Below are 26,927 nucleotides of genomic sequence, written 5' to 3'. Positions count from 1 at the left end.
CACACATTTTCATGCAACTGCACATTTTCATTCCATTCAGCCGATCTCCGGTTCTGGCGGTACCACTTTTAGCATAGCTTAGCATAGTTCATTGAATCTGATTAGACCGTTAGCATCGCGCTTAAAAATGACCAAAGAGTTTTGATATTTTTCCTATTTAAAACTTGACTCTTCTGTAGTTAAATCGTGTACTAACACCGAAAGAAAATGAAAAGTTGTGATTTTCTAGGCTGATATGGCTAGGAACTATACTTTCATTCAGGCGTAATAATCAAGGAACTTTGCTGCCATATCATGGCTGCAGCAGGCGCAATGATATTACGCAGCATCTCTCACAAATGTGCTCTCACAAGGCACGTTCCCTGTGCAAGCAGGGGCTCACGGGCGCTGCGTAATATCATTGCACTGCTGCAGCCATGATACGGCAGCAAAGTTCCTTGATTATTACGCCGGAATGAGAGTATAGTTCCTAGCCATATCAGCCTAGAAAATCAACTTTTTTATTTTCCGTCGGTCTTAGTACACGATTTAACTACAGAAGAGTCAGGTATTAAATAGGAAAAATATCAAAACTCTTTGGTCATTTTTAAGCGCGATGCTAACTGTCTAATCAGATTCAATGAACTATGCTAAGCTATGCTAAAAGTGGTACCGCCAGAACCGGAGATCGGCTGAATGGATTCGAAAACTGTAAAACTTAACTGTTTAACTCTAGGGGAGTTGGAAAATGAGCCTATTTTCAAAAAAAGTGGAGTGTTCCTTTAAATATAAACGTCACAGCGCAAAATGGTGCTACTAAAATAGTTTTAGCAGCATATATGGCCTATTGAGGCATCTGTGCCTTTGATCATATGGACATCTGACTGCTAAATACCAGAGTTTGTTTTTTCAAACTAAGGTTTGTTTTTTCAGCAATAGTGTGTACCCTTACTTTACAGAGAAAAGAAGGACAGGGAAAAATCTGTAAATGGAAAGTCTTCATAAATGCCTTTTGTCCATTTGCAAGTGTATTTGTTAATTTGCACTTTTTTTAAAAAAAAAATATTATTTACTATTTTTATTTAGGATTTTTATTTCTATGGTCTAAATTTAAGAATTATAAGGTTATTGTCATTTGAAAGTATGTAGGCCTACTTGCTTTATTATGCTGTTATATTATGATTATATATATTCAGTGACATAAATGGTCTTAAACACGAATAATATCATTTATCACAGTTATTTCCAGGACAATATATCGCACAACAAAAAGCAGTTATCGTGACACGCCTAATTGTGACCATTTTATGCAAATGTGTCTATTTCTTGTAATTGCGACATAGTTTTTTGTAATTGTTACCATTTTTATGCAACTGTGCCTTTATTTCCGTAATAACTGCATTAAGGATGCATCATACTAAAATTTGATGAACTATTTTAATATAATAATACAATAATATTAAAGATTATAAAGCTATACATTTTTGTATAATGAAAGAAAATTAAAACGCTTCAAAGAAAAAGAATGTAACAAGTGAAACAAGCGTACTTAACGGGTTAAATCTATGCCATAATCTATTGCTATTCTTTTAAATGAATGCTTGATGATCACAAAAGTAGTCTAAAACTGAAAATAGGCAGAAACAATTCAATATCGACCAATAAATATTCAATATTGGCAGATACTGATGAATTCAGATATGTATATTCAACACAGATACACATTCACACACACCCTACAGACTTTTAAAAGATTTACATCACTCAGACATGTTGGAATGCAGGTGCATGAGGTAAAAACACAGCTCAGGGTGCACTTTCACTGGAAGACAAATCAAACACACACACACGAGCGCCCGCTCAATGCCTCTTATGAGAACCTGGATACACATTAACAGATACATAAGCACATACAAAGAGAACACACCCGCTAAACAAACACACGTGTCCTGATCAGCGATGTGCAGTAGCACTGCGAGTGTGTGTGAACGTATGTGTGTGCACGTCTGATTGTTTCCGACAGGCAGGAGAGACGAGATGTAGAAATCATGTGCACATATGTATGCGAATGTGTGTGTGTGGTGCTTTGGAAATAGGTCAGATTAGGCTGGGTTTAGTGGCACCAGGCCCAGCTCAAGCAGAGAAGAGCCCTGGGGCTCAAACATACACACATGTATGTGTATACACACACACACGCAGACACACGCGCACACACAGACACGCGCACGCACACACACACACCTCCCTGCTAGCAAAGACAAAGATGTACAGGCATATTCCACCAATCTACACAAAAGAATTCAATAGAAAATGCAGATCCAACGTATATACACAAAGAAATATTGGATATTATATGCTTAAGGCTGTTCAGTGATAATCTCGCCAATTAAAGTTACTGACAAAAAAAAAAAAAAAAAAAAAAAATGGCTGTTTTTTATTTAATCAATGATAACAAAACGAGACAAAAATGCACATCATGATGATAATTAAACCATTTTGAATGTCATATTTTTGTCAAAAATATGAACTGCAAGATATCAACAATGCACTAACGTTTTTTTTTTTAATTAAAATAATCATAGTCAAAGTTGGAGAATTAAATGAATATATAAAATATAAAAATCTGTGAATATTTGGTGTAATTTTGCCACGTTATTTTCATTGACTATAATTAGAAGACACTATATTTTCAGATTAAAATTTACCAAAAAAATAAATATGACGACAAAATATTGACTAAATTTAAAAGACATTTTCATCAAAAGAAAAAAAAAAAGTATTAGAAACGTAAAATGACTATTGAGGCTGTTTAATCATAATGATTTCTTAATTATAATGTCTATATTATTGAACACAAAAGCAGCTCTGAGCTCTGTGATGGTTTAAACACAAAATACAGATGTACACAAACACACAAGCTCTCTAATTTCCAGTGCATGGCTAGTCTTCAGACTGTGAGGAAAGTAACACTAATGAGCTTCACCTCACTGTGACATTAACACAACCTGCTGTCTGCCATCACACACACGCTTGTGCTCATAACTCAAACACACACCTATAAATCAACAGGATGGTTATACAGACAATCATAAAACGCATTAGCGAGCACACACACACACACACACATACACACTTAACATCATAAATATTTATTCCTACAAACATTAACCTAGGTAACCACATATAATCCACAGATAAAAACACACTGTGTGCAAAAGTCTTTTAAAAATGTGAGAGAGAGCTTTAGATTGTGAGGATAGAATGTAAAGAGAGGAGCAGATGAACAGATAGTGAGATGATAAATGAAGGGAAGTAGTGAAGGATGAAGAGAAAAAGAGGAAGTGCTTGTGTCTGTTGCACCGGCTGCCCTTAGACCATTACTAAAGGGAACTCCCAACGGACACACTCACACACACTCAGAGTCAAACAAAGGACAACAGGAACAATGAGAGAAAGACAGAGAACGAAAGAGAAGGTGCGTGTGAGGTTTGGTGTCTAAAGTACATTACACATATATAACCCTTTCTTCTTGAAGAAAAGCTATTTTGTCCATGTAAACAAAACCAACTTAAAGAGATAGTTTACCTAAAAATAAAAAAACATTTACTCGACCACATGTTCTTCCAAACCTGTATGTCTTTCTTTCTTTAGTGGAACACAAATGGAGATGTTTTGAAGAATGTTCACTCTGCTCTCTTCCATACACGAAAGTTAATGGACAGATGCTGTCATGTTAAGATAATAATACAGATAATAAGTTGAAGTAAAGTGTTTTAATAGAAGTTAAGGGAGCACCAACTGTAACCCTTCAAAAAAAAAAAAAAGATTAAAAATTAAAGGTGCCCTAGAATCAAACATTTAATTTATCTTGGCATAGTTGAATAACAAGAGTTCAGTACATAGAAAAGACATACATTAACTTTCAAACTCCATTGTTTCCTCCTTCTTATGTAAATCTCATTTGTTTAAAAGACCTCCGGAAAACAGGTGAATCTCAACATAACACTGACTGTTACGTAACAGTCGGGATCATTAATATGTATGACCCCAATATTTGCATATGCCAGCTCATGTTCAAGGCATTACACAAGGGCAGCCAGTATTAATGTCTGGATGTGCACAGCTGAATCATCAGACTAGGTAAGCAAGGACAACAGCGAAAAATGGCAGATGGAGCAATAATAACTGACACGATCCATGATTACATGATATTTTTTGTGATATTTCTAAATTGTCTTTCTAAATGTTTTGTTAGCATGTTGCTAATGTACTGTTAAATGCGGTTAAAGTTACCATCGTTTCTTACAGAGACAAGAGAGCCGTCGCTATTTTCATTATTAAACACTTGCAGTCTGTATAATTCATAAACACAACTTCATTCTTTATAAATCTCTCCAACAGTGTAGCATTAGCCTGTTAGCCACAGAGCACAGCCTTAAACTCATTCAGAATCAAATGTAAACATCCAAATAAATACTATACTTACAGGAATCGATGCATACATGCAGCATGAATGACGAACATCTTGTAAAGATTTAGTTGAGGGTTATATTAGCTGTGTGAACTTTGTTTATGCACTGCACTTATAGTCGAGAGCTCGGGAGGGCAGGGAGCGAGAGATTTAAAGGGGCCGCGCAGCCTGAATCAGTACAAAGTTAATGATGCCCCAAAATAGGCAGTTAAAAAAAATTAATAAAACAAAATCTATGGGGTATTTTGAGCTGAAACTTCACAGACACATTCAGGAGACACCTTAGACTTATATTACTTATATTACTTTTATAAAAACCTTTAAAAACACCTTTAAAGTCATATCGGTTGGGGGGGTCCCTCTCTGACCTGAAGAAGAACATATTCTGTTAAACTGCTGCAGTCAAACAATCTTATTAGACAAATTCATAGTCCAGGAAGATGTTTTAAACAAACCAATGAACTGACCAAAGAAAAGTGAATGTTTGTGTGCATGAGTGAGTTAGAAAAAGAGATAACTAGCAGGAATTTTGCACCCAAGGTTCACCAATTCCAAGTCCAGTCAACGAGAGAGCGAAGGGAATAAAAGCAGGGCAAATTGCCTGAGTTAGTGCTGGAACACACACACAAAACCAAGCACTGGCTGTCTTGCTGGTCTCAGCCATCCTGTGCTAGTTGTTAAAGCAGTATTAATATTCATGTCGAGGGCTGCTGCTGTCAGTGAGGCAGTTTTAAATGAAGACTCCGACCTTGATCCAATCCATGGGGTCTCTCCTTATCCAATACAAGAATGTGACTTCAAGGCCTCCCTCTCCCTCTCTTGTTCTTTTTCTTTCTCTCAACACACACTTTTCCTCAATTTTTCCCTCTCCTAACCTCTCCCCCTTTCACTCCTTCTTTCCTGATTATGCAGACTTGGAGCTGGTGTGTGTGCGCTTCTCCAATCTCTTGTTTGATTTCGCTCACAGACAAGAATGGATCTGCCTTGATAAAGATGGCTGTTCAGAAAGAGCCACAGAGGGATTCAGATTACCTTGATCTCTCTCTCTCTCTCCCTCTCTGTTTCTTTCTCCTTCTCAGTTTTTGTTGATGAGGTGGGTGTGATACATTTTTTAACCTGATATTGAGAGAAAAGAACAAAAAACTCACTTCTCTGTAGTGAAACGGATCTGAACAACCTGTATGTGAGAAGCGACAAACAAATACAAACATAGGACTTGGAAATATCTGTCCAATTATGTTATTATCTGGGGTAGCTTGATATAAATATGTTTTATAAGATCTAATTTACCCAACAAGACTTGCCCATAGATGCAGACAGTTCCACTAATCCAGGAGGCGCTGAGAATGCAAAACATACTTGTTCTATGAAGTCCACTGACATGGAAAGCAACAACACATGAAATCAGTCTTGCATAGCTGGAAGCGTCAGTATTCACACACTTATTGCTAAATTCAGAATAGCTTAGCATATTTTTATATGGCAGAAACAGTAAGAGAAGTATGCACTTCTGAATTCAGCCTATGTTTCAGGGCTAAGAATAAAGAAGGCTTAAGTCTGTGTTGGGGAGAAACTAAATTAAGTTAGATACAAGCACATTTTTTTAGTAAGTTGTGATGTAGCAAAGTTATGGAAGCTTGTTTCCGCCACTAAATAAAAAAATTAAAAAAGGTAATTGCGACTTTTTATCTCACAATTATGACTATATAATCAGAATTGCGAGATAAAAACTTTCAATTACGAGTTATAAAGTCAGAACAACATGATATAAACTTGCAGTTGTGTCTTATAAAGTCAGAATTTGTGGATGCAAACTCAATTCTGACTTTATAACGCACAATTCTGACTTTCTCACAATTTCAAGTTTATATCACAATTCTGACTTTTTTCCTAAGAATTGGGAGATAAAAACTCACAATTCTGACTTTTTTCCTAAGAACTGCGAGATAAAAACTCACAATTCTGACTTTTTTCTCACAATTGCAAGTTTATATCACAATTCTGACTTTTTTTCTAAGAATTGAGAGATAAAAACTCCCAATTCTGACTTTTTTCCTAAGAACTGCGAGATAAAAACTCACAATTCTGACTTTTTTCTCACAATTGCAAGTTTATATCACAATTCTGACTTTTTTCCTAAGAATTGTGAAATATAAAAAAAACTCCCAATTCTGACTTTTTTCCTAAGAATTGTGAGATAAAAACTCACAATTCTGACTTTTTTCCTAAAAATTGTGAGATTAAAACTCACAATTCTGACTTTTTTCCTAAGAACTGCGAGATAAAAACTCACAATTCTGACTTTTTATTCACACAATTGCAAGTTTATATCACAATTCTGACTTTTTTCCTAAGAATTGCGAGATAAAAACTCACAATTCTGACTTTTTATTCACACAATTGCAAGTTTATATCACAATTCTGACTTTTTTCCTAAGAATTGCGAGATAAAAACTCACAATTCTGACTTTTTTTTCCTCACAATTGCAAGTTTATATCACAATTCTGACTTTTTTCCTAAGAATTGTGAGATAAAAACTCACAATTCTGACTTTTTTTCTCACAATTGCAACTTTATATCACGCAATTCTGACTTCATATCACAATTCTGAGAAAGAAGTCTCTTATTCACACCAAGGCTGCATTTATTTGTAAATGGCTACAGAAAGTGACGTCTTCGAGGTTGTTGTCATAGACGAGACAAAACATACATGACAGTGGTAACATCAAATAAACTGTAATAATATTTAACAATATTACTATTTTTACTATTTAAAATAAATGGTTTCTTTTCTAACATATTTAAAATGTAATTTATTCCTTAGATGTCAAATCTCAATTTTCAGCATCATGATCCTTCAGAAATCAATCTAATATGCTGAATTTTATTTTTTTTATTAATCTTAAAAAACAAAATAGTTGTGCTGCTTAATATTTTTGTGAACACCGCATTATATTCTATCCTATATTTAGGATTCTTTGATGAAAAGAACAGCATGTGTTTAAAACAGAAATGTTTTATAACATTATACATGTATTTCATGTCACTTTTGATAAAGTCTTTGCTGAATCAAAGTATTAATGTCTTTTAAAAAAACAAAAAATCTCACACTGGAGTGTGTGTTTGGGTCAGTTTTAGGTCAGGTTTGGGTCACTGTGTTTGTGTGTGTGAGAGAGAGAGACTTCGAGCCACAGCAGAAACAGTCTCTAAATGGATAACAGACCAGACAGAGAGTGACAGTTGCACAAAGCTTGTTCTTTCTCATTCAACACACACACACACACACACACTTGAGCATACACTTGTCCTCTGCGGTTAAGGTGTATCCCTTCATTCCTCACTTAGCCGCCTACCTCAGAAGCCTCCTGTCTCTTTATCTCTGCAGGCTAAATAATGGACTTGCATTAGTTGGGTCGGTCTGCTCTAGAGCAGAGATCACTCTGATCAATGTCTGCCAGCACATACGAACAGAGTCCACCACTCACTTTCATTCTCTGATGCTCCATTCCACCTTTCTTTATCTCTTCCTTTTGGACTGAATGCGTTCATCTGTTCTGTTCTTTCTGCCTCCTGTCCTTTACCTTTCCATCTCTCTCTCTCTTTTTAATAAATCTCATGAATGGTTCTCTCTCAGTAGCTCTCCCTTAAACGCGTCACCGCAATTACAGCACTCGTAAAACGGCGCCATATAGACCTAGACCCTGCGTATGTATGTGTGTGTGTGTGTGTGTTTGTGTATGAGATAACGTCCTTGAGGGGGCAAGAGAAGAGCTGGTTATTGATTGGAGGTCCCTGTACGACACATAGGCTTTTGATTTCTCTTGTAGAGCACTGCCTCGGCCTTGTCCTCCCAACAGTATTCTACTAAGTCAAAATAGAGACGACTATTGACTGATGCTCACCTATACCTTCACAATGACACACTCTTCACTCTTTCTATAGTCACATTATATTGCATGGAAAGAGCACTTTAAAGGGTTAGTTCACCTGAAAATGAAAATCATCCTATGATTTACTCACCCTCAAGCCATCCTAGGTGTATATGACTATCTTCTTGCAGACGAACACAACTGGGGATACATTTAAAAATATCCTTAGTCCTCCAAGGTTTATAATGGTTATGAATGGGGGGCTGCGTTTTGAAGTAAAAAATAATGCATCCATCCATAAAAAAGTAATCCATATGACTCCAGTGGGATAATAAAGGCCTTCTGAAGTGAAGTGATGCATTTTTGTAAGAAAAATATCCAGATTTAAAACTTTATAAATTCAAATAACTAACTGCCGGTGGACAACCGTACACAGAATGTGCAAGTCGATTTATGGTGGAAGAGTATCAGAAGGCGTTTATTAACCCACTGGAGTCGTATGGATTACTTTTTTTGTGGATGGATGCATTATTTTTTACTTCAAAACATGCCCCCCCCCCCATTCACAACCATTATAAACCTTGGAGGACTAAGGATGTTTTTAAATATATCTCTGATTGTGTTCGTCTGAAAGAAGATAGTCATATACACCTACGATGGTTTGAGGGTGAGTAAATCATGGGATAATTTTCATTTTTGGATGAACTAACCCTCTAATTCACCACAAAACCAGCCAAAATACCAGCTGTATAAGTTTGGAGTGTAATTTTCAGTCAATACTCGAGGCAATATTTGAGGACACATCAGACCTGCTTTTGGTATTTTGACACTTAAAAATGTGTGTCTTCAGTGTCATTAGCTTGTATGTCATGTCCATGACGCCAGCCTTAATGACATCAATTTTTGCAGCCATTAACAATTATAAAAGCTTCTTTCCCGTGGCCTCATGGGATAGTAAAGTATTTGAAATATATCCAAATCTCTTTTCGTGAAAATGTCTTTAAAGTTGCAATGAAACAGAAGTAGCGATAGATCTTTTCTGCCATATGTTGAAGTACATCTGAGTGTAATAAATTATCAAAAATTAAAAACTTTTTTTTTTTTAAATGTAGGGCATAAAACTTGCTGGTTCCACCAGTTGTTGATTGGATTTTGAAATGTGGACATTGCACTATATTAATGCAGTCGATTGTGGAGGGTTGGAGTGGAGCCTGTCAATTTCACTAGAAGATTCATATTTTGATTACACATTATGAGGTCAAAAAATTAAATAAATAAAAATTGAAGGAAATGCATGGATGAATCACTCACAATAAAATCTATAACATGCATTTTCAGTCATTTCATGTTGACATATCAAATAAATAATATGTCTACTTGACATATCACTTGATATTTTGTTATACAAGGCAAGCAAGGTAACATAATGCAGGTAAAGTAAAATTGTCTAAAGAACTGTGCACCACATATGTCTACTGGAAGTAACATTTGTTAATAAAAGCTGCCAAAGACTTTTTTTCCTTTACAGCAGTCAGCCAGGATGTACATATGTCTCGCACCAGATGTAGTGTGGGGCCCACGCTTATTAAAACAGCAATAAAGAAGGAGCTTTCATCATGCAGTACACTGAATATTCTAGTGACAAACAGGTATCACAAGATGGATCCTATTATAGGGTGATGAATAAGGCCAATACTGACAGCAATAACCATGTGGCCAATGGCTGATATAATTCTAAGTTAAGCCAAATATAATTAGATGTACATACGCTAAAAAAAAAAAAATGTACTCAATTCACAAAAAAAGAAAGAAAAAAAGTCATTAAAGGGATAATTCACCCATTTACTCACCCTCCAGTTGTTCCGAACCTGTGTGAATTTTCTTCTGCTGAACACAAAAGAAGATAATTTTGAAGAATATCAGTAACTAAACAGTTGATTGGACCCCATTGACTTCCATAGTTTTTTTTTTTTTCCATACTGGTCCATCAACTGTGATTACTGACACTCTTCAAAATACCTCTATCCCTTTAACAAGCCAAGGCCAATACCAATGATCTTTAAAATACCAGCATGCCAAAATGTTGGTAAAACACTAGTCAGTAATGGTCGATCAATGGTATCTAGATAGCAGAGAGGCTGATTAAAATGCCCATATTTGTATTATCAGTCAATGCCCTCAAAATGCCAAAAATACTGGCCATAATCGGCCTAAGCTGATATATGTGTCTATCAAAGCTCATAACTACTCATAATGACCTTATTTCCAAATGTTGGAATATTTCTGGGTATCTATGCACTTATTTGACAGCAATGATAGTTTGACATGTTTGAAAGCCTGAAACCATCACAGAAATCACAGCAATAAGGCAATACAAGAGATATGAACCACTCAAGTATGAACACACATACTAGAGACAGCCACACACAGTCGTTAACTTGTGGGATAAAATAAAATCATCTTCTTGGTTAAAGAGAGGTCTGATAATCTGTATGAAGAGGGATTTGATGGAATGAATAAATGCATTAATACTCCAGGCGCTTAGCGTCGCAATCACCCCATTGCAATGCAGAGAGAACTGTGCTCGCACCACGGCATCAGCGCTACTTCCAATGTGTCAAATGTTAATGACCTGCCAGGGAGAGGAATCTATCCACATGTTCATTTGTCATTAAGAAGGAATATTTTAACACCAGACGCTCAAGTGCTACAGTGTCACAACAATTTAACATAGTGGGAAAGAGGAGGAGGTGAAGAGAGGGAGGAGGGGTTCTGACAGATAAAAAGAGGAGGAATGTATTCCTGCAGCCAGCAACTCTTTAAAGGGGGATGGCGAAAAACAAAAATGCTTTGTATCAGCACAAATGCGCACACAACGACTGCACCACTGCGCCGCTGCCAATATTCTGTTGTGTCAGTAGGTCAGAGAACAGGGAGCATTATGGGAGAAAGTGCCTCTATTGCCTGAGCGTCATTTAGTCTTGTTGTAAAACAGAGACGGAGAGACGATGCTACTGTTACTGCTTGCTGGGTGGTTGAATGGGCAATGATGGCATCTACCCTAGCTGCATCGTTTTGTTCCTACTGAAAAACAACATGTGGCTGTCTTACTCATTGACTCCTACACAACCACATGTACTCAGAAAGTGATGTCATTACCGGCAGCTGCACAAACATGCACAGGGAAATCAATGAGCGTATGGCACATTTATTAGGTCCTGATGTGGCAGCATAGAGAAGACCAGCCCAGCTGTTATAATAGAAAGCAGTGTGAGTGAGAAAAATCAAGAAAGATCTAACCTACCGAGACATGGAGAAGAGACATAGAGCTGTGTTCCCAAACCAAACTGCCTTGGGGCAGAATCTCAATGAAACTATTAGAACACATACTATTAGAATAAAATACTTAAGACGTTCAGCAGAACCTACCAAATGGAGTAAATTAAAGGTGCCATCGAACGTTTTTTTTACAAGATGTAATATAAGTCTAAGATGTCCCCTGAATGTGTGTGTGTGAAGTTTCAGCAGTTTTTTAATTAATTTTTTTAACTGCCTATTTTGAGGCATCATTAGAGATGCGCCGATTTAGGCTGCGGCCCCTTTAATTGCTCGCGCTCTCCGCCCCCTCCCGAGCTCTCGACTCTATCACTGCATAAACAAAGTTCACACAGCTAATATACCCCTCAAAATGGATCTTTACAAAGTGTTCGTCATGGAGCATGTCTAATCGCGTAAGTATGGTATTTATTTGGATGTTTACATTTGATTCTGAATGAGTTTGATGGTGCTCCGTGGCTAACGGCTAATGCTATACTGTTGGAGAGATTTATAAAGAATGAAGTTGTGTTTATGAATTATACAGACTGCAAGTGTTTAATAATGAAAATAACGACAGTCTTGTCTCCGTGAATACAGTAAGAAACGATGGTAACTTTAACCACATTTAACAGCACATTAGCAACATGCTAACAAAACATTTAGAAAGACAATTTACAAATATCACTAAAAATATCATGTAATCATGGATCATGACAGTTATTATCACTCCATCTGCCATTTTTCGCTATCGTCCTTGCTTGCTTACCTAGTCTGATGATTCAGCTGTGCACATCCAGACGTTCTGCCCTTGTGTAATGCCTTAAACATGGGCTGGCATATGCAAATATTGGGGGCATACATATTAATATTAAGGAGGAAACAATGGAGTTTGAGACTCACCGTATGTCATTTCCATGTACTGAACTCTTGTTATTCAACTATGCCGAGGTAAAGTCAATTTTCAATTCGATGGCACCTTTAAGGGATCTGTCCAGCTAATGACAGAGTACTTAACTACCCTGTAAAACAATCATGGTTTATACAAGCTACCTTGAATAGGTCAACCGATTTACAGATGTCAGTATCCAGAAATCAGGGTTTCTTGAGTAAATTTTCTTTCTATTTTATCAAGTTTGTATACATCTCATTTGCTATTTTTGAATTACATATGCCTACTGGTCAAAAGTTTGGGATCATGTAAAAAAATAAAAATAAAAATAGGGATGCACCGATATTTTGGCCAATACGATAACTCTTTATATTTGAAAGCTGATAACCGATATATTGGCCCATAAGTCTAAATCCAAATTTTTATATAATTTTTGAGAGCCTGATTACAAAGACAAAAGTCTCACCATTAAAAAACTAAAATGTCTCAAGCACAAGATTATAATGATAATCATTATAATTTTATGTTGCCTATATAACAGATTTGTGCTGCAAGTATCTTCCTTTTTAAAGTGATTCCAATCATATTTCAAGTCATTTAAAACCATCACAGTGAACATCAGACAATCTGAAGTGTCTCAGCTGAAGGAAATAATCCATTATTTATCGGCTTGAATATATCGGTCAAATTTTCTTACTGGGGCCGATAACGATAACTTTAAAAATGAACATATATCGGCAGACACCTATATGGTGGCCGATATACTGTATCGTGCATCCATAAAAAAAGTAATACTTTATTTAGCGACTAAATGCATTAAATGGTCAAAAGTGACAGTGAAGTGACAAATTAGCATATTAGAATGATTTCTGAAGTATCACATGTATCCAAGACTGGAGTAATGACTGCTTTGCCATCACAGGAATAAATTACATTTTAAAACGTTACATTTATATTTAACAATATTACTTTTTTACTGTATTTTGGTGAGCATAAGAAACATTAAGCAACAAAAAAACAAAACAAAACAAAAAAACAATCCCTAACTTTTTGAATGGTAGTGTATACTGACTGAATTGGTCTAAGGGACATAAACACTTGTTTTTGTTTATTATGCCAATTCAAATTTGAATCCTCAGAGGTTGTGAACCTCTTTCTCCCCTCCTTTCTTTCTGAATACTTCCCTACCTTGACGGAAACTCTGGAAAAAAGCAGTCAATAAAGCCCTCCATCCCTATGTTCAGACAGCTGTTTGGTTAGGATTAGATGATGCCCTGTCAAGCTGATGTAGTGGGAGCTTTAATATCATTTACCCCCTTTCCCTGTAATGTTTTCCCTATGCTGTCCTTTCACTGACCGATGATTGTTAGCGGTTGTCCTATTGAACAGATAAAGCAATATCTATTGCTAGTGCAGCAGAACAAGGTGCATAACTGTTGATGTTGGCCGCAGAATCCTTTCAAACCCCCCTGGAAAAAATATTTAAATCTCAGTGAGAGAGAGCAATAAGATTCCCTGGCTGCGTGGTAGCTGTGGAATTTTGGTCCTAACGGAGAGTAGCTCCAGACTTCATAGCGCTGTTTGTTTTGGACATCTGAGCGAGGTAGAAATATGTTCCTCCTTTCCACCCACAGCTCTGTCGCAACAGCAAACAACCCCGTGCGGCACACTGAAACGCACCGCGAGACAGCCGCTACACCACTTCAGAGAGCGTCGTCTCGCGCTCCAGCGGCGCGTTTTCACAGACACTGTTAGCGCGGATATGGTTCGACTCAAAGCCAATTACTCGGGGTGAATAAAGCCGACTATGAGGAGATAAGTGAGAGATAAGCTTTTTGTTTCCAAAGAAGAAAATTTCACATGTATCAAGACATTGATCTTACATTTGACAGCCAAGTGGTTGAAGTGAAGCTCGTCTGCGGTCGCCTTCCCGAGCTGACACGTTTTTTGGGCGTTCGGTTTTGACACAAATTATGGTAATATTTACCGTAAAGCAAATGATAAACTCTTTGTGAGCAACACGTCAAATTGATGATAGCAGATAAAACCAAGTGCTGCCTCATTCCTAAAAAACTTGCAAAACACCACCGCTGACTTTTAGCTACACTAATTTCTGAAGTGAGCACTATAACAAACGCACAAGAAATCCTCCACTTTGATGTCTCGCCCTATTTTGTGGTTTCGGCAGGGTCTTTAGCGATTTAATTCATCTCAGAGCTCTCCGGGGTTTAGGAAATCTGGGCCAAACAGTGATTGAAGCCATTAGAGCAAACCCTTCAAAAACACTTTAGGGTGTGCATGATAACATGAGATGAAGTAAAGGATGGAAAAAGAGCATGAATGACTAACTGTCCTCTATTCACAACAGTCTGACCCCTTTAACCAAAAGGTGATTTGTTAGATGTTTATGTGGATTGTCTACATTGATTAAATCCTAGCATATTCGATAAAGCGTGTAATAGAAAACATGCAGTTATACGTGTTAGTGCACATAAAATCCAAAGCATTGGCAAACCCAGCTTTACCTAATGACCCAGCTCTCAATTACATCATAGTCCGTTTGTAGGGCTCATGGGACAAGAGGTTAAGATACTTATAAAACCCCTCTAACCACAACCTGCAGTATACACAGACTTGCACAAACGCAATCAGATTTACGGCCCTTTTATCAGCCAAAGTAGGAATTCTCAGTTTGCTTCTGGAAACAAATGTTTTAATATTCTGGTAATGGCTGAGGAATGCAGGAGAGGGAAGAGAGTCAGACAAGTATGACTGATTTTTAAATGGTTTTTGTAGTGAATGATTCATTATCTCCCCCCCCCCCCCCCCAATCCCTCTTATTCTCACACACACACATGCTCTTTCTTTCTCTCCCTCACTCTGTCATAAAGAGACTCTATCGCTGGCATGCAATCACAGTGTGACATGAGCTTGCCCCTCCAACAAAATGAGCATCTCACGCTCTCAATTCCCATGTTCTCTAAAAATAACTAAACAGTGGAGGGGAAAAAAAAAAAAACACAAGTCACAGAGACATAGTGATATGTGTAGAGTTTCTCAAACAAATGATTCCAGCAATAAACAGTTTATCTACTATTGCTTTTGTTCTCTCTAGGATTTCCAGTGGTTTTGCATTCTACGCACATTGTAGCTATTTAAGCGAATGCAAAGTATAATGTGGCCAAAACACTTGTGGTCTTTAAGACAATGGTCTCTATGACAATTCTTGTCTGGTTTCTTGACACAGGCAATCGATTTTTTTGGAAACCGCACACAGAACTCTGCAGAAAACGCCAAAGATTTCCACAAAATTGGAATGCTATTTTCACAAAGATCTGCATATTTATAAACTATTTTATGTTCTTTTCGATAATTCATGTGTTGATTTCAATAAAATGTGATTAATATGGACGGTTTAAAAAAAATTAATGGTGGACTTGTTTTTCCTCCCATTTCCTGAAGCTATGCTAATGTTTTTCCCCTTGTTTGCAATGTTTAAATCTATTCCACTCGCTACCATTCAAACGTTTGAGGTCGGTACGTTTCCTATGCTCGCCAAGACTGCATTTATTTGATCAAAAACACAGAAAAAAATTTTATATTGCGAAATATTACTGCAGTTTAAAATAACTTTTCAGCCATTACTCCAGTCTTCAGTGTCACATGATCCTTCAGAAATCATTCTAATACACTGATTTGGTGCTCAAGAAACAAGCTTTCTTTGATCAATAGAAAGTTCAAAAGAAATAGAAATCTGTCACATTTGATCACTTTAATGCATCCTTGCTTAATGAAAGCGTCCATTACTTTAAAACAAAAAGCAGTTTGAACAGATTTCATGTAATTCTATCATCTCATGGTCTCATGCACTTCTTATGGACAGACAGAAAACAAAACACACACAAAAAACATTTACATATGCTGATGCACTAATAGTCTATACTGAATTCTCATCACACCTCTTTACTTAATTACACTGAGATGCAATGGAGAGGTGTGACACAGAAAGACCAGGCCTTTATCATTAAGTTTAGCCTTCTGAGAGGCTTCAAGCTGACACTAAAATGAAAAGGCAATTATGTTTAAATTGAATGGAGAGCTATTAATCACTTATATCATTTACAGAGACGCCACCCTTCTACTGGCTGGGGTCACCAGGGTCAAGATGATCATGCTCTGTGGATGAAGATGGCTGGAGACACCTGTATGTGTATGTAACCCGAGTCACTGGGCAAACCACAGCCTACCGTGGTAAAACATTATGTCGGGATCAAGTTACTCAATGAACCCTTCACCACAATCTGTTACTATGGGCTTGCAAATGGACACCTGTGTTCCAGAATGGGCCCATTACTGCCATAGTGGCACTCTCACTGACCTGTAGCACATACAGACAAAAAAATGATGGATAAAATAATAAAAGGAATGAGGGAAATAAAAAAAAGAGAAAATATATGTGGGTGTATTTGATGAAGGCTAGAGGAACAATGAAAAAACCTAGAAAAAGTAGGTGTCTATCCATCTTCACAAAAAACAAGTACATGAAAGTGGCAAGCATGCACTTGTGATCAAACGTAGACACACACACACACACACGCTCTGTTAATGGATGACACAGGGGAGGAGGGAGGAGGAGGGAGTGACCTAGAATACCACTTGCAGACAAGACAACAACGAAACAATGCAGAAGACAGCCCATAATACTCATTAAATGAATGCAGTTACCAGATAGATCGTTACCACGATCACGATCGCACAGTCATTGATCATTTTAATTCCACGTACATTACTTTGTTACTTTCATTGAGAACACACATAGATAAAAATGTCTTATGTGTATGAATAAATAAAATCCTTCCCCTACCATCTCCACTAATTAATAATTTACACCCTATTCCATTTGTATCCCTTAGAAAGAAGTAGGAAAAAAGATCGCACTTGTGAAAAGCTGCCAAGGTTACTACGACAACTGCTTCTGGGAATGAGTGCATTGTGAAGTGCCAGGAATTCTGGGTATTTTTACTTTGGACTGCAGATGAAAGTGCAGCCGTTCGTGTGCGTTCTAGTGGGCATGATCACTGTTTTGCAGGACCATTCATCACGGTGTAACGTAGTGACACGTTTAAACGAGAAACATTTACTTGTCCTTTTGTTGCAACATGGTTTCTTTGAAGTCTTGTGTGAGGTGAGGCGCGGTACTGATTAATCTTCAGACACATCTGTGTTCAGCTGCACTCTTGGAAAAACTATTGACAACCATCAGTTTTTACATTTCTCTAAAAGTCAACATGAAATCAAAATTGATTTAATTTTTTTTAAACATGTTTCTGGTCTCCTTTTCAGGTGACAACACCAAGCTCTCGTATTTTCCAATCCTGCATTTTTTAGCTCATTGAATATCCCATTTCACTCAGAAATATTTCACATTATGTGAAGTGACATGTATTGCATTTGTAGTGTCATGTTTACTTAAGCCCGATGCATACTGTACGGGCAGTACTATATTGGCAGTGATTTTGACGTTGGGGAATCGTGAATCTTTGATCGCCTATAGTGTGGCATGTTCATCAATAGCAAATTAATGGTCTTTTGATGAATCCTAGCCTCTGACAATGTTCTGTCCGAAAATTTGGGTTGCACTCCTAATACAGTTCACGTGCAACGAAGAACCAATAGGGCTTTTTCTTTTAGGCAATAGTTGTGTACACACACTGGCTGTTGAAAGTCCTGCTGTGCCACAGAGTTTTCCATTTAATATTTGTCCCAAATCACTGTTAATGTACATAGTGACTTCACTCTAGGCTAGAAGATTGCCTGTTGTGCATTCATTAAATGCACAACAGACTGAATAAAGTCTCTGTTTTTGCCTGTTTGGGGATTATATTCACTGTTTTGGACTGCTGTCTTGAACCTGAGAATGCAATGACTCGTCCAGTGTGCAATACAATATGAGGCATGTGAGGCATACAGGCATGAAGCACTGTAAACGTCGTCTCTTTGAGATCAAAAAGCTGTAACAAAAAAATATAAAAGCTGTCACTGAGGCAGTACCCTATCAAAAGGTACACCTTTGTACCTAATGAGTGCATATTAGTACCTCAAAAGGTACATGATAGGGCTTTTCACACTTAAAATAGTTAACCCAGGGTCATTCTAAACCCAGGGTAAACGGAATCCTGGGTTATCTTGCTTCACATTTCACACAGCTCATAATTTACCCAGGGTTAAAAATTTATCCTGGGTTTTCATAAGCTGACGTTTCACATTGTACATTCCCAAACCCTGGGTTAACCTTCTTATTTGCAAATTTGTGGTGTCAGTGTCATTGATTGACACAACACGCGACCCTCTAGCATTGCACATCCTCATATTGCCGACTGTATTGAGTTTATACTGAATGGACATTTCAGACCATAAAGGAAAGAATGAAACGGTCTCTTCTTCACTCAAATTGTCATGTTTTCTGTCAGCATTTGAAATGTTTCCTCTCAAACAATGGATTTACTGTTTATATACAATGCACAGTGTTTCCGTGACTGTCCAAAGTAGGCAAACAAGTACTTGATTGGTTGTCTTTTACTAAGTGTCTAGCTGTAACATTCTAACATCGCATCGTTTCACACTGTACAAGTTTGGCACCACAATGCAGGGTTAACTCTGCTCCAGAGCAGGGTTTCATAAAAAGCGGTGTAAAAAGGCCTATTTGGTACCAGAAGTGTACATGGGTCAATGAAGTAACAGGTGATTTTTTTTGTCCAAAGGGCTTAATAATAATAAATAAAAAAAAAAAACAAAGATATCCAAAGTATGTAAGGTAGTACAACTAGATCTCTTTTATTGAATCCAAAAGGTTTTAATCATATTTTGCTATATATAAAAAGGTATTTTAAGTTTTTGAAGTGTCAAAAGGTCATTCGGTTTAACCATCCAAAGGCCAATACAGCCATTTCATTTGTAAATTATAATAAATATATATATTTTTTTATTCTGGCATGATTTTATATCATCATTAATCAACATTATGAGAAAGAAAGTCTTGAAAAATGAATTTAATTGATGTCATTTGGAGTAACCAATATAAAGGGATCATTTTGGATCAAGTCATGCGGTCAGTATCGTGTAACAGGATGTGACATCATTCAGACACCTGCAAAAGACCACATGGTCGTGAAGCAAAGTAACGAACTCTCTTTTAACTATTTGAAAAATTCAAGTTTTCACTTGCTCATACAAGTCCCGAAACATCAGGTCATTCGGTACAACCGCTATAAAACATGGAAAATGTTGTAATATTTTAAAAACTTGTAGTAAATATAAAATGTTTAATTGTCCCTTTGCTTGCTAGCCTGTTAGCACTGTTCAAAAATATTGTCATTCGGTATAACCAAAAGTGTCATTCGGTAAAACCAAAATTTTGGTTAAACTGAATGACTTTTTTGGTGACTAATTTTGTCCATCTTATAAAAAAAGACAAAAGCAGTGTTAATTGATTATAAAAACACCATAATCTCATTGTTAACACTTAATATATCTTAAAAATTAATTATATCTCCATTATGTTTTTTTTATACTTTTAAAAACCTTATTCGTCAATGACCCACATTTTAATACCTAAATGGTACATATTAGAACCTTTTAAAAGAGAACCGCCCCAATGACAGCTTTTGTACCTTTTTTTCTGAGAGTGAATAGACAGTCGAGTACATAGATTAGATAGTCGATTGGAGATTAGAAAATCTGGCCAGCACAAAATGGAAACAGTTGAAACGTGGCTAATCAATCAAGTGCTGAGCAGTGAACATACTCAAACACATTACAGACATTTGGAGCTGCTCTTTCTGTCATTCATTCAATCACTGTCTCATTGCCCTTCAGCAGTACACACACTTTCTGCAATGATATTCTGAGAATGCTTTCTGGAATGTTCAATATTCTCACGTGTCTGTCTGATCAAAGAATAGTTGCAGTTCATTTCATCACTGTTAGTGACTTATTGGGCTTATAGTGGAAGGTAAAACAAACTGTATCTCATCTACCCTGAGCACATGCCTACATTCTCCAAAAGGAGCCACAGGTTCATTACAGTCTGAGTGTGTAATGATGATGCAAGCGGGAAGCCACTGCTGGTGCCGAACAAAGACCTGTATTCCATGCGGTGAGACTATAGACAGACAGTGTTGCAACAGTCTAATAATGAGAGGAGAAGAGAGGGAATCAGGCGGTCTTGAATGATCTTCTGTGTTGACTATTATATTAGCCATGCATATCAGGTGTGATGCTGAGGCCTATGAAACTACACACAACGAAAGGGAGAGAGACAAAACGGAATGCTAAACATAAACACCAACACAGCTTAACCACGGCAACTGTCCTGTTCCCCCAGAGCAATACAAATAATCAGAACAAACTGTATCCAAGCAAATCTGTAGGCATGATGTGATTCAGTGGGTATGTGGAGATTTCCATTTCTCATTGTTTTGCTTTGCTTTTCCCCAACTCTTTTTCACACGTGACCTTCCCTTTTTCATTTAAATGCTCCACTCTGGAGAACATGTTGCATGCTCTACAAACTAAAAAGCTACTGAACTCAAAGTGACTCATGATTAAAAACAGAGATAGTGGCAGATCTTTTCTTCCGTATTGTGACAAACATCCAAGTGTAGTGGATTATCGAAAAAATCTAGCATGGGGACTTCTATTCATTGGTTGTTAACTGGAAGGAGGCAGAGCTGATTGTGAGCTTGCAGATGACTGTACACTCTAAAAAATGCTGGGTTGTTTCAACCCAAGTTTGGGTCAAAAATGGACATACCCAACCATTGGGTTGAATTTTTAAATGCATTTTTTTAACCCAACGGTTGGGTTTGTCCATATTTGACCCAAATTTGGGTTGAAACAACCCAGCATTTTTTAGAGTGTATGGATGTGGAGGATGACATTAGCTTCATAAATGGTTGTAAATGTTGTGAAAAATGCATCTACAAGGACAGTATACAAAACAAGCCATCTTGAGCTATATCATGCTGAAAAACTTATACCAACCTAAGATGGTTTGCTTAAACTTTGTTAAAAGCTGCTTTGTTCGAAATCTCTTTAAAACCAGGCTGGGAAACCAGCAAATCAGATTTCAGTCGTTTTTTCTAGTTTACATCCTAACTTCAATCTTACAAACGAAAAGAAGTCACTGATCTGCTACTGAGCTCTAAAGATGGTACAAGTTCAAATGACCCCTTTTCCTGGTGTCAAGTAAAACTAGCATGAGAATTAAATTTTTTCAAATTTAGAACATTTTAGCCTAATTCACCCTCAATGAACAAGCAATAACTTGAGAAGGAGAACAACTCCACTTAGAGGTCTGGAATCAGTCATAAATTTCCCACATGTATGCACAGAAACAGAAACTTGGCGGAGGTTGTTCCCAAATCGGTGTGTGGAGGGTAAGCAACTTTTTAAAGGATTTTAGCTGCTGATGCAGCTGAAATGAGGCTCCAAATGAATGATGTTCCTTTGGGCACTCGAGCCATAACAGATGCCGGGTTCACAGGGGGCTTTACAGTAGTTGATTGTCAGAGATAAAGTAAGCAGTCTCTATCTTTATAGCCCTCGCCTCACGTCCTCTGACGTTTTCTCCAGAGGCAGCATATGTTTCCTTGTTGCTAAGCTCTGCTTCTCTGATTCATTCAATAAATTGGGCTTACACATACAGACTTCACTGCTGTGCCACTGATTTTGCATTAATTTCTTAGAAAAATCAGGTGCTTGTAAGCTTTCCTCCACATGTCAGACGCAGGGGTTTCCAGAGAGAGTCACTTAAAGCTGACAAAGCTCAGAGGTGAGTGTTCTTCAGTCTAGTACTTCTGACTGAGTTTTTGTGCAAAGTGTTGGAGAGAGGAAAAGAACTTACTCAACCAAATATTCTGTATGTGCTCCTGTTTGTTTTTCATCCCTAGGCAACACTGTTATTTCCTGGTGAGGTCTTGCCTGATCACAGTGACGCAGTTTTTCTCTCCCTTCCTCACCTTAACTCGCTCTCTCTGTCCTTCTAGCCAACTGACGTTAAATCAGGAAGCCAGAGCGATAGCAGAAACACATGAGGGTTTCCCTTCACGGGCCAACAGCCTATGCGTTTTTCCTCTCGTTCTCTCAGTTCCCTTTCTTTACAAAGCGTCAATACCAAAGAACTGCTTTGGAACTGACCGGGTTTCTCTGAATATGTCTAAAAATGCTTAGAATGTACATACAAGGGTAAACAGGGTAAAAGACACTGAATCTAAGATTTTTGTTTGTCTTATTATACATGGATAATTTGATTGATTAAAATGTATCTACTAATGAAAAGGTGTTTGTTTATAGACCACAAACTACATGTCCATTTATAGTGGCTAAATGTATCCCAGAAGAAGACTTAAATCAGATGCTTTGAAGCTGAGAAAAGAACCCTCATGGCAATTAGCTATTTTACATTATGTCAAATTTGGTGGCTAATTTGTATCAATTTGTACAATTCCATTTGTATGTTTTCATATGATCTGCTTACATACCACTGACGGTTAGGTTTACGGGTGGGCCTTCAAAAAGGTGTACATTTTCTCTTAAAATACTTATGTTTTCTCATGAGATTGAGTTGGGAAGACACAATTATACGTTTTTATGATTAACTATTGACGTCCAAGTACTCAGGTACTCACGTCCATCCTGAGCATAAACACTCATGACAACGAGGAAGAAATGTCCATCAACCACCACAGCAAAACATCTAGCCCAGGACAGCCCAAGCTTTCTCTATTCTTCTTTGTCTAGATCAGAATCACTTCAACACTCTGCTATCTCTATCTCTCTCTCCCATCCTTATCGGTCTCCTCGATCCACCATATGGCTCCCTCTGCAAATCAGCACAATTTCATCCTTGTCTCCTCACGAAGCACTCAAGGTGATGCACTGAGAACGATTCTTAGTTAGCGCGGGAAAATGACAGAGCGATTGTTTGTGGTATGAGGGTGTGCTGAATCTCGCTCTTTGAAGACTGCTTTTGAACTCACAAACATCGTCTCTCTACAAAAGAAAAAAAACCCTCAGAGTTAAATTCCTTCGCACAAGCCCTGACTCAATGATCTCATCCTAGAAACGTCGGTAAGATAAAAGTTGGATGTGTTGTTTTAAACTTTCACCTAACTTTGAGGTGAGATCCAAGTGTATTCACGAGCGCTGCTCGCATTACAGTGAACCGCTCTGTGCGTGCACGAGATCTGAAGACTAGCGCGCGCATTCCACTCCGGCCCTTTTATTCATCCGTCAACAGCAGCTTCAAAGCGCACTGACTCATTTGGCCACAGATCAGTTCAAACCGAGTGGAGCAGAAAGATCCGGTGCGGGAAATCTACAACTGTGTTATTTGTTTTCGGAGAAACAACTATCTTAACTCAGAAAAGCTCCGAATTTTAACATTTTTAATATGATATAGGTTAAATATAGTATTTATGTCACATATATAGCCTATTTTTAATGTAAAATTATATTTCTATTAATAATATATAGGCTAATAATTACAAAAAATGAGCTTTTGTAACATTTTGCAAAAAATATCGATATACGCCAACTGCATTGGATTATTGTATTAATGATCATATGCAAGAATTTTATTATTTGTGACAATTAAGTCACATCACGCTTGTCAAATGCTACAGAGAACGACCCCTATAGAGGAAACTCCCTGTTGAACTAAAGGGAAACTTATGAGACTGACAATCTGGGACTGTCCAGCGGGGGTAAACATGCCGTATCTGTGGAAATACAATAATAGCTTTCGGAAATGTGTTTGGGCAAATCCATGACAAAGCGAAGGCGAAGGGGAGCAGCGCGTAAATCAGGCTCGTCATTGCACGTTCTCCTTTATAGTTTATTGATCGACAAGAAACTGAATTACATGCGATCTCAAGCGTGTTCTGAAACAGACAGACATATAGACACGTTGCTGTTATTTCTATAAAAAGCGGTGATACATGCTGCCTTCTAGTCTCTTATTCTGAGAGTGAACGAGCCCTCCGCCACCTTTTTAATCCCATTACGTATTCTGCTATAGCTCGGCTTAATCCTGAACACACTGGCAGTCCTGTCCCGCATTTCATCCACCGTCCGTCTTTCTTATCTCTCAGCAATCCACATTAACTGTTAAACACTAGGCTTAAACGCAGCCCCAATTCCGACAGTGAAAACTCACATTATCGCTCATTTTGAGATGATTTACACAGCGTCTGCAGCCCCAGAGCCGCGCTCTCGTCCAAGTCCCCAGTTTTCAGTCTTTTGTTAGCGAGCGCAGCCCCGCTGGGTGTCTGATAAATGCCATTTCATTCCAACAAGCAGACCACATGCTGCTTTAACAGTGTGGGGCTTTTACCTCTCTGACTCTACATTGCCTTCAGCCGTATGTATGAAAACAAAGGTTTTATCAATCGTCAAGCTGCCTTGCATGCATCCATAAAGCAAGCCACCCGTTTAAATGACTGAGCTGATAGGATCTCTAGTCTCTCTTAACCTGCTATTTTTCCGAATCAGAGGTTGTCATAGCAGTTATGGCAAGCATTTCAACTAGTATCTATTATTTATGTTACTATTACATAAAGTAATCAAATCGATCTATTCATTAGCTAAGCCTTATTCCAACAATGACTGGAATCTATTCAATTAGTCATTAGCCTATCCCAGTCGTGACAAATAACCATTCCATTGCTAATAGTAACAAACTGCACATTTTTGACTAAAAGTAGTAGTTTTTTTATTAATACATAAACAGCTTACTTATTTAAGTCTCCCATCTAGCTCAGTTGCTACACACGATCTCTTTTGTTACAATAGCTTTCATAAGTAACTTGTCACGACTAGTCAGAATGGCTGCTTTTAAGATTCATCAAGAATACTAGCAAAAATCAATTTAGTAAATGGAACTTCCTCGGACTGCGTGCGTAAATGCGTGAGACAGCGCCAGTTAATCTTTGATGCAGTCTTCAAGCTTGTCATCTAATCTCTGTCTGCCTTATCTAACACACACAAAACCCTGGGATTTCTCCACTCAAGTTTCCGAACTTCACTGTGGAACTCAAGCATAACAGTAGGAGTGTTAGAGTTTACTGCGTAAAAAGCCAGTGTGTGGATACGAGGTGCGCGTACTGACAAAGTGACACATAAGCAGGGTAGTTGTAAACACCAAATGATCGAAACATTAGAGCGAGCCACCATTCAAAGCAATCCAATAATATGAAACTCATAAACTCACTAATGGGTCCATGCGAGGTGAGTCTAGCCGCTGGGAGACCAGAAGCATCTTGGAGTGCGGGTAAACCACGTAGCCACTGTTAAATCCACTTTGTTTCAGTATGTGTAAACTGTCTTACAAAGAAAAGCCTGATTGGGAATCTACTAAAATATGGTTAATTAAGTCTGGAAACTTTGCTATCGCCCAGTTGTGTGTGCGATAAATAACTAGGAATGAGGATTGTGTCCAAATGAAAGCTAATCTGACATTCCGTTCAAGCGCCAGTCATGTTGATTCTCTTGAACAGGGACTAATAACACAAACGTCTGTATCAGCTCTCGCTCTACACGGCCACTTACGATCAGAGAGCTCTATCTTCCTGACTGGAGGGCGGAGTCAGCCCGTCCATAGGACGCTCCTCTGCGCGATGTCACAGAGGAGGAGACGCAGATGTTCCACTTGCCGTCTGCACTTAAAGGGACATTACGTCCCTCCACAGAGATTCTGATTGGCGACTCTGTGCACTAGTTCACACGCTTATAGGCTTTTCACAATAGTGCCTGGGGATTTTGATTCATCCCTGCGACTCGAATCTTTTAAATCCGCTCAGCAAAAAAATCGTTCTGTAGGTTGTAGCGAGGGTCCTTTTGTGTGAACAATTCATTCAGTCGAATTGTAAAATAAATAGCCTAGATCAGGGGTGCCCAATCCTGTTCCTGCGATCTACCTTCAGGTTCAGCTCCAACCCTAATCAATTTAATTGATCTAAAAGTAGTCAGATTATATTACCTTAAAAGTGGAATGTAAGGGATTATGTTAAAGGGTTAGTTCACCCAAAAAATGACATTTCTGTCATTAAGTACTCACCCTCGTGTCGTTCATCTTCGGAACACAAATTAAGATATTTTTGATGAAATCCAGGAGGTTTTTTATCTCCCATAGAAAGCAACAAAATTACCACAAGGTCACAGACATTGTTAAAATAATCATGTGACTGCAGTGGTTCAACCTTAAAGGGTTAGTTCACCCAAAAAATGTAAATTCTGTCATTTATTACTCACCCTCATGCCGCTCCACACCGTTAATTTTCGGAACACAAATTAAGATATTTTAGTTGAAATCCGATGGCTCTGTGAGGCCTGCATAGTCAG

At 37.8% G+C, this 26,927-nt stretch overlaps 1 protein-coding gene across 1 annotated transcript in view; it reads right to left on the bottom strand.

Moving 5' to 3' along the window:
- Positions 1-26,107, bottom strand: part of si:ch73-211e3.1 (mastermind-like domain-containing protein 1) — an 85,200-nt gene extending 59,093 nt beyond the window's left edge. Inside the window, exon 1 of the mRNA XM_067401637.1 lies at positions 25,798-26,107. Within this exon, the coding sequence (XP_067257738.1) occupies positions 25,798-25,845 (48 nt within the window). The 5' untranslated portion in view covers positions 25,846-26,107. The remainder of the gene's footprint in view (positions 1-25,797) is intronic.
- Between the last annotated feature and the right edge of the window lie 820 nt (positions 26,108-26,927).

Source organism: Chanodichthys erythropterus, chromosome 11 (genome assembly GCF_024489055.1).
Source record: "Chanodichthys erythropterus isolate Z2021 chromosome 11, ASM2448905v1, whole genome shotgun sequence".
NCBI lineage: Eukaryota > Metazoa > Chordata > Actinopteri > Cypriniformes > Xenocyprididae > Chanodichthys > Chanodichthys erythropterus.
The sequence above is the reverse complement of the archived record's forward strand: the minus strand, read 5'-3'. Positions and strand labels throughout refer to the sequence as shown.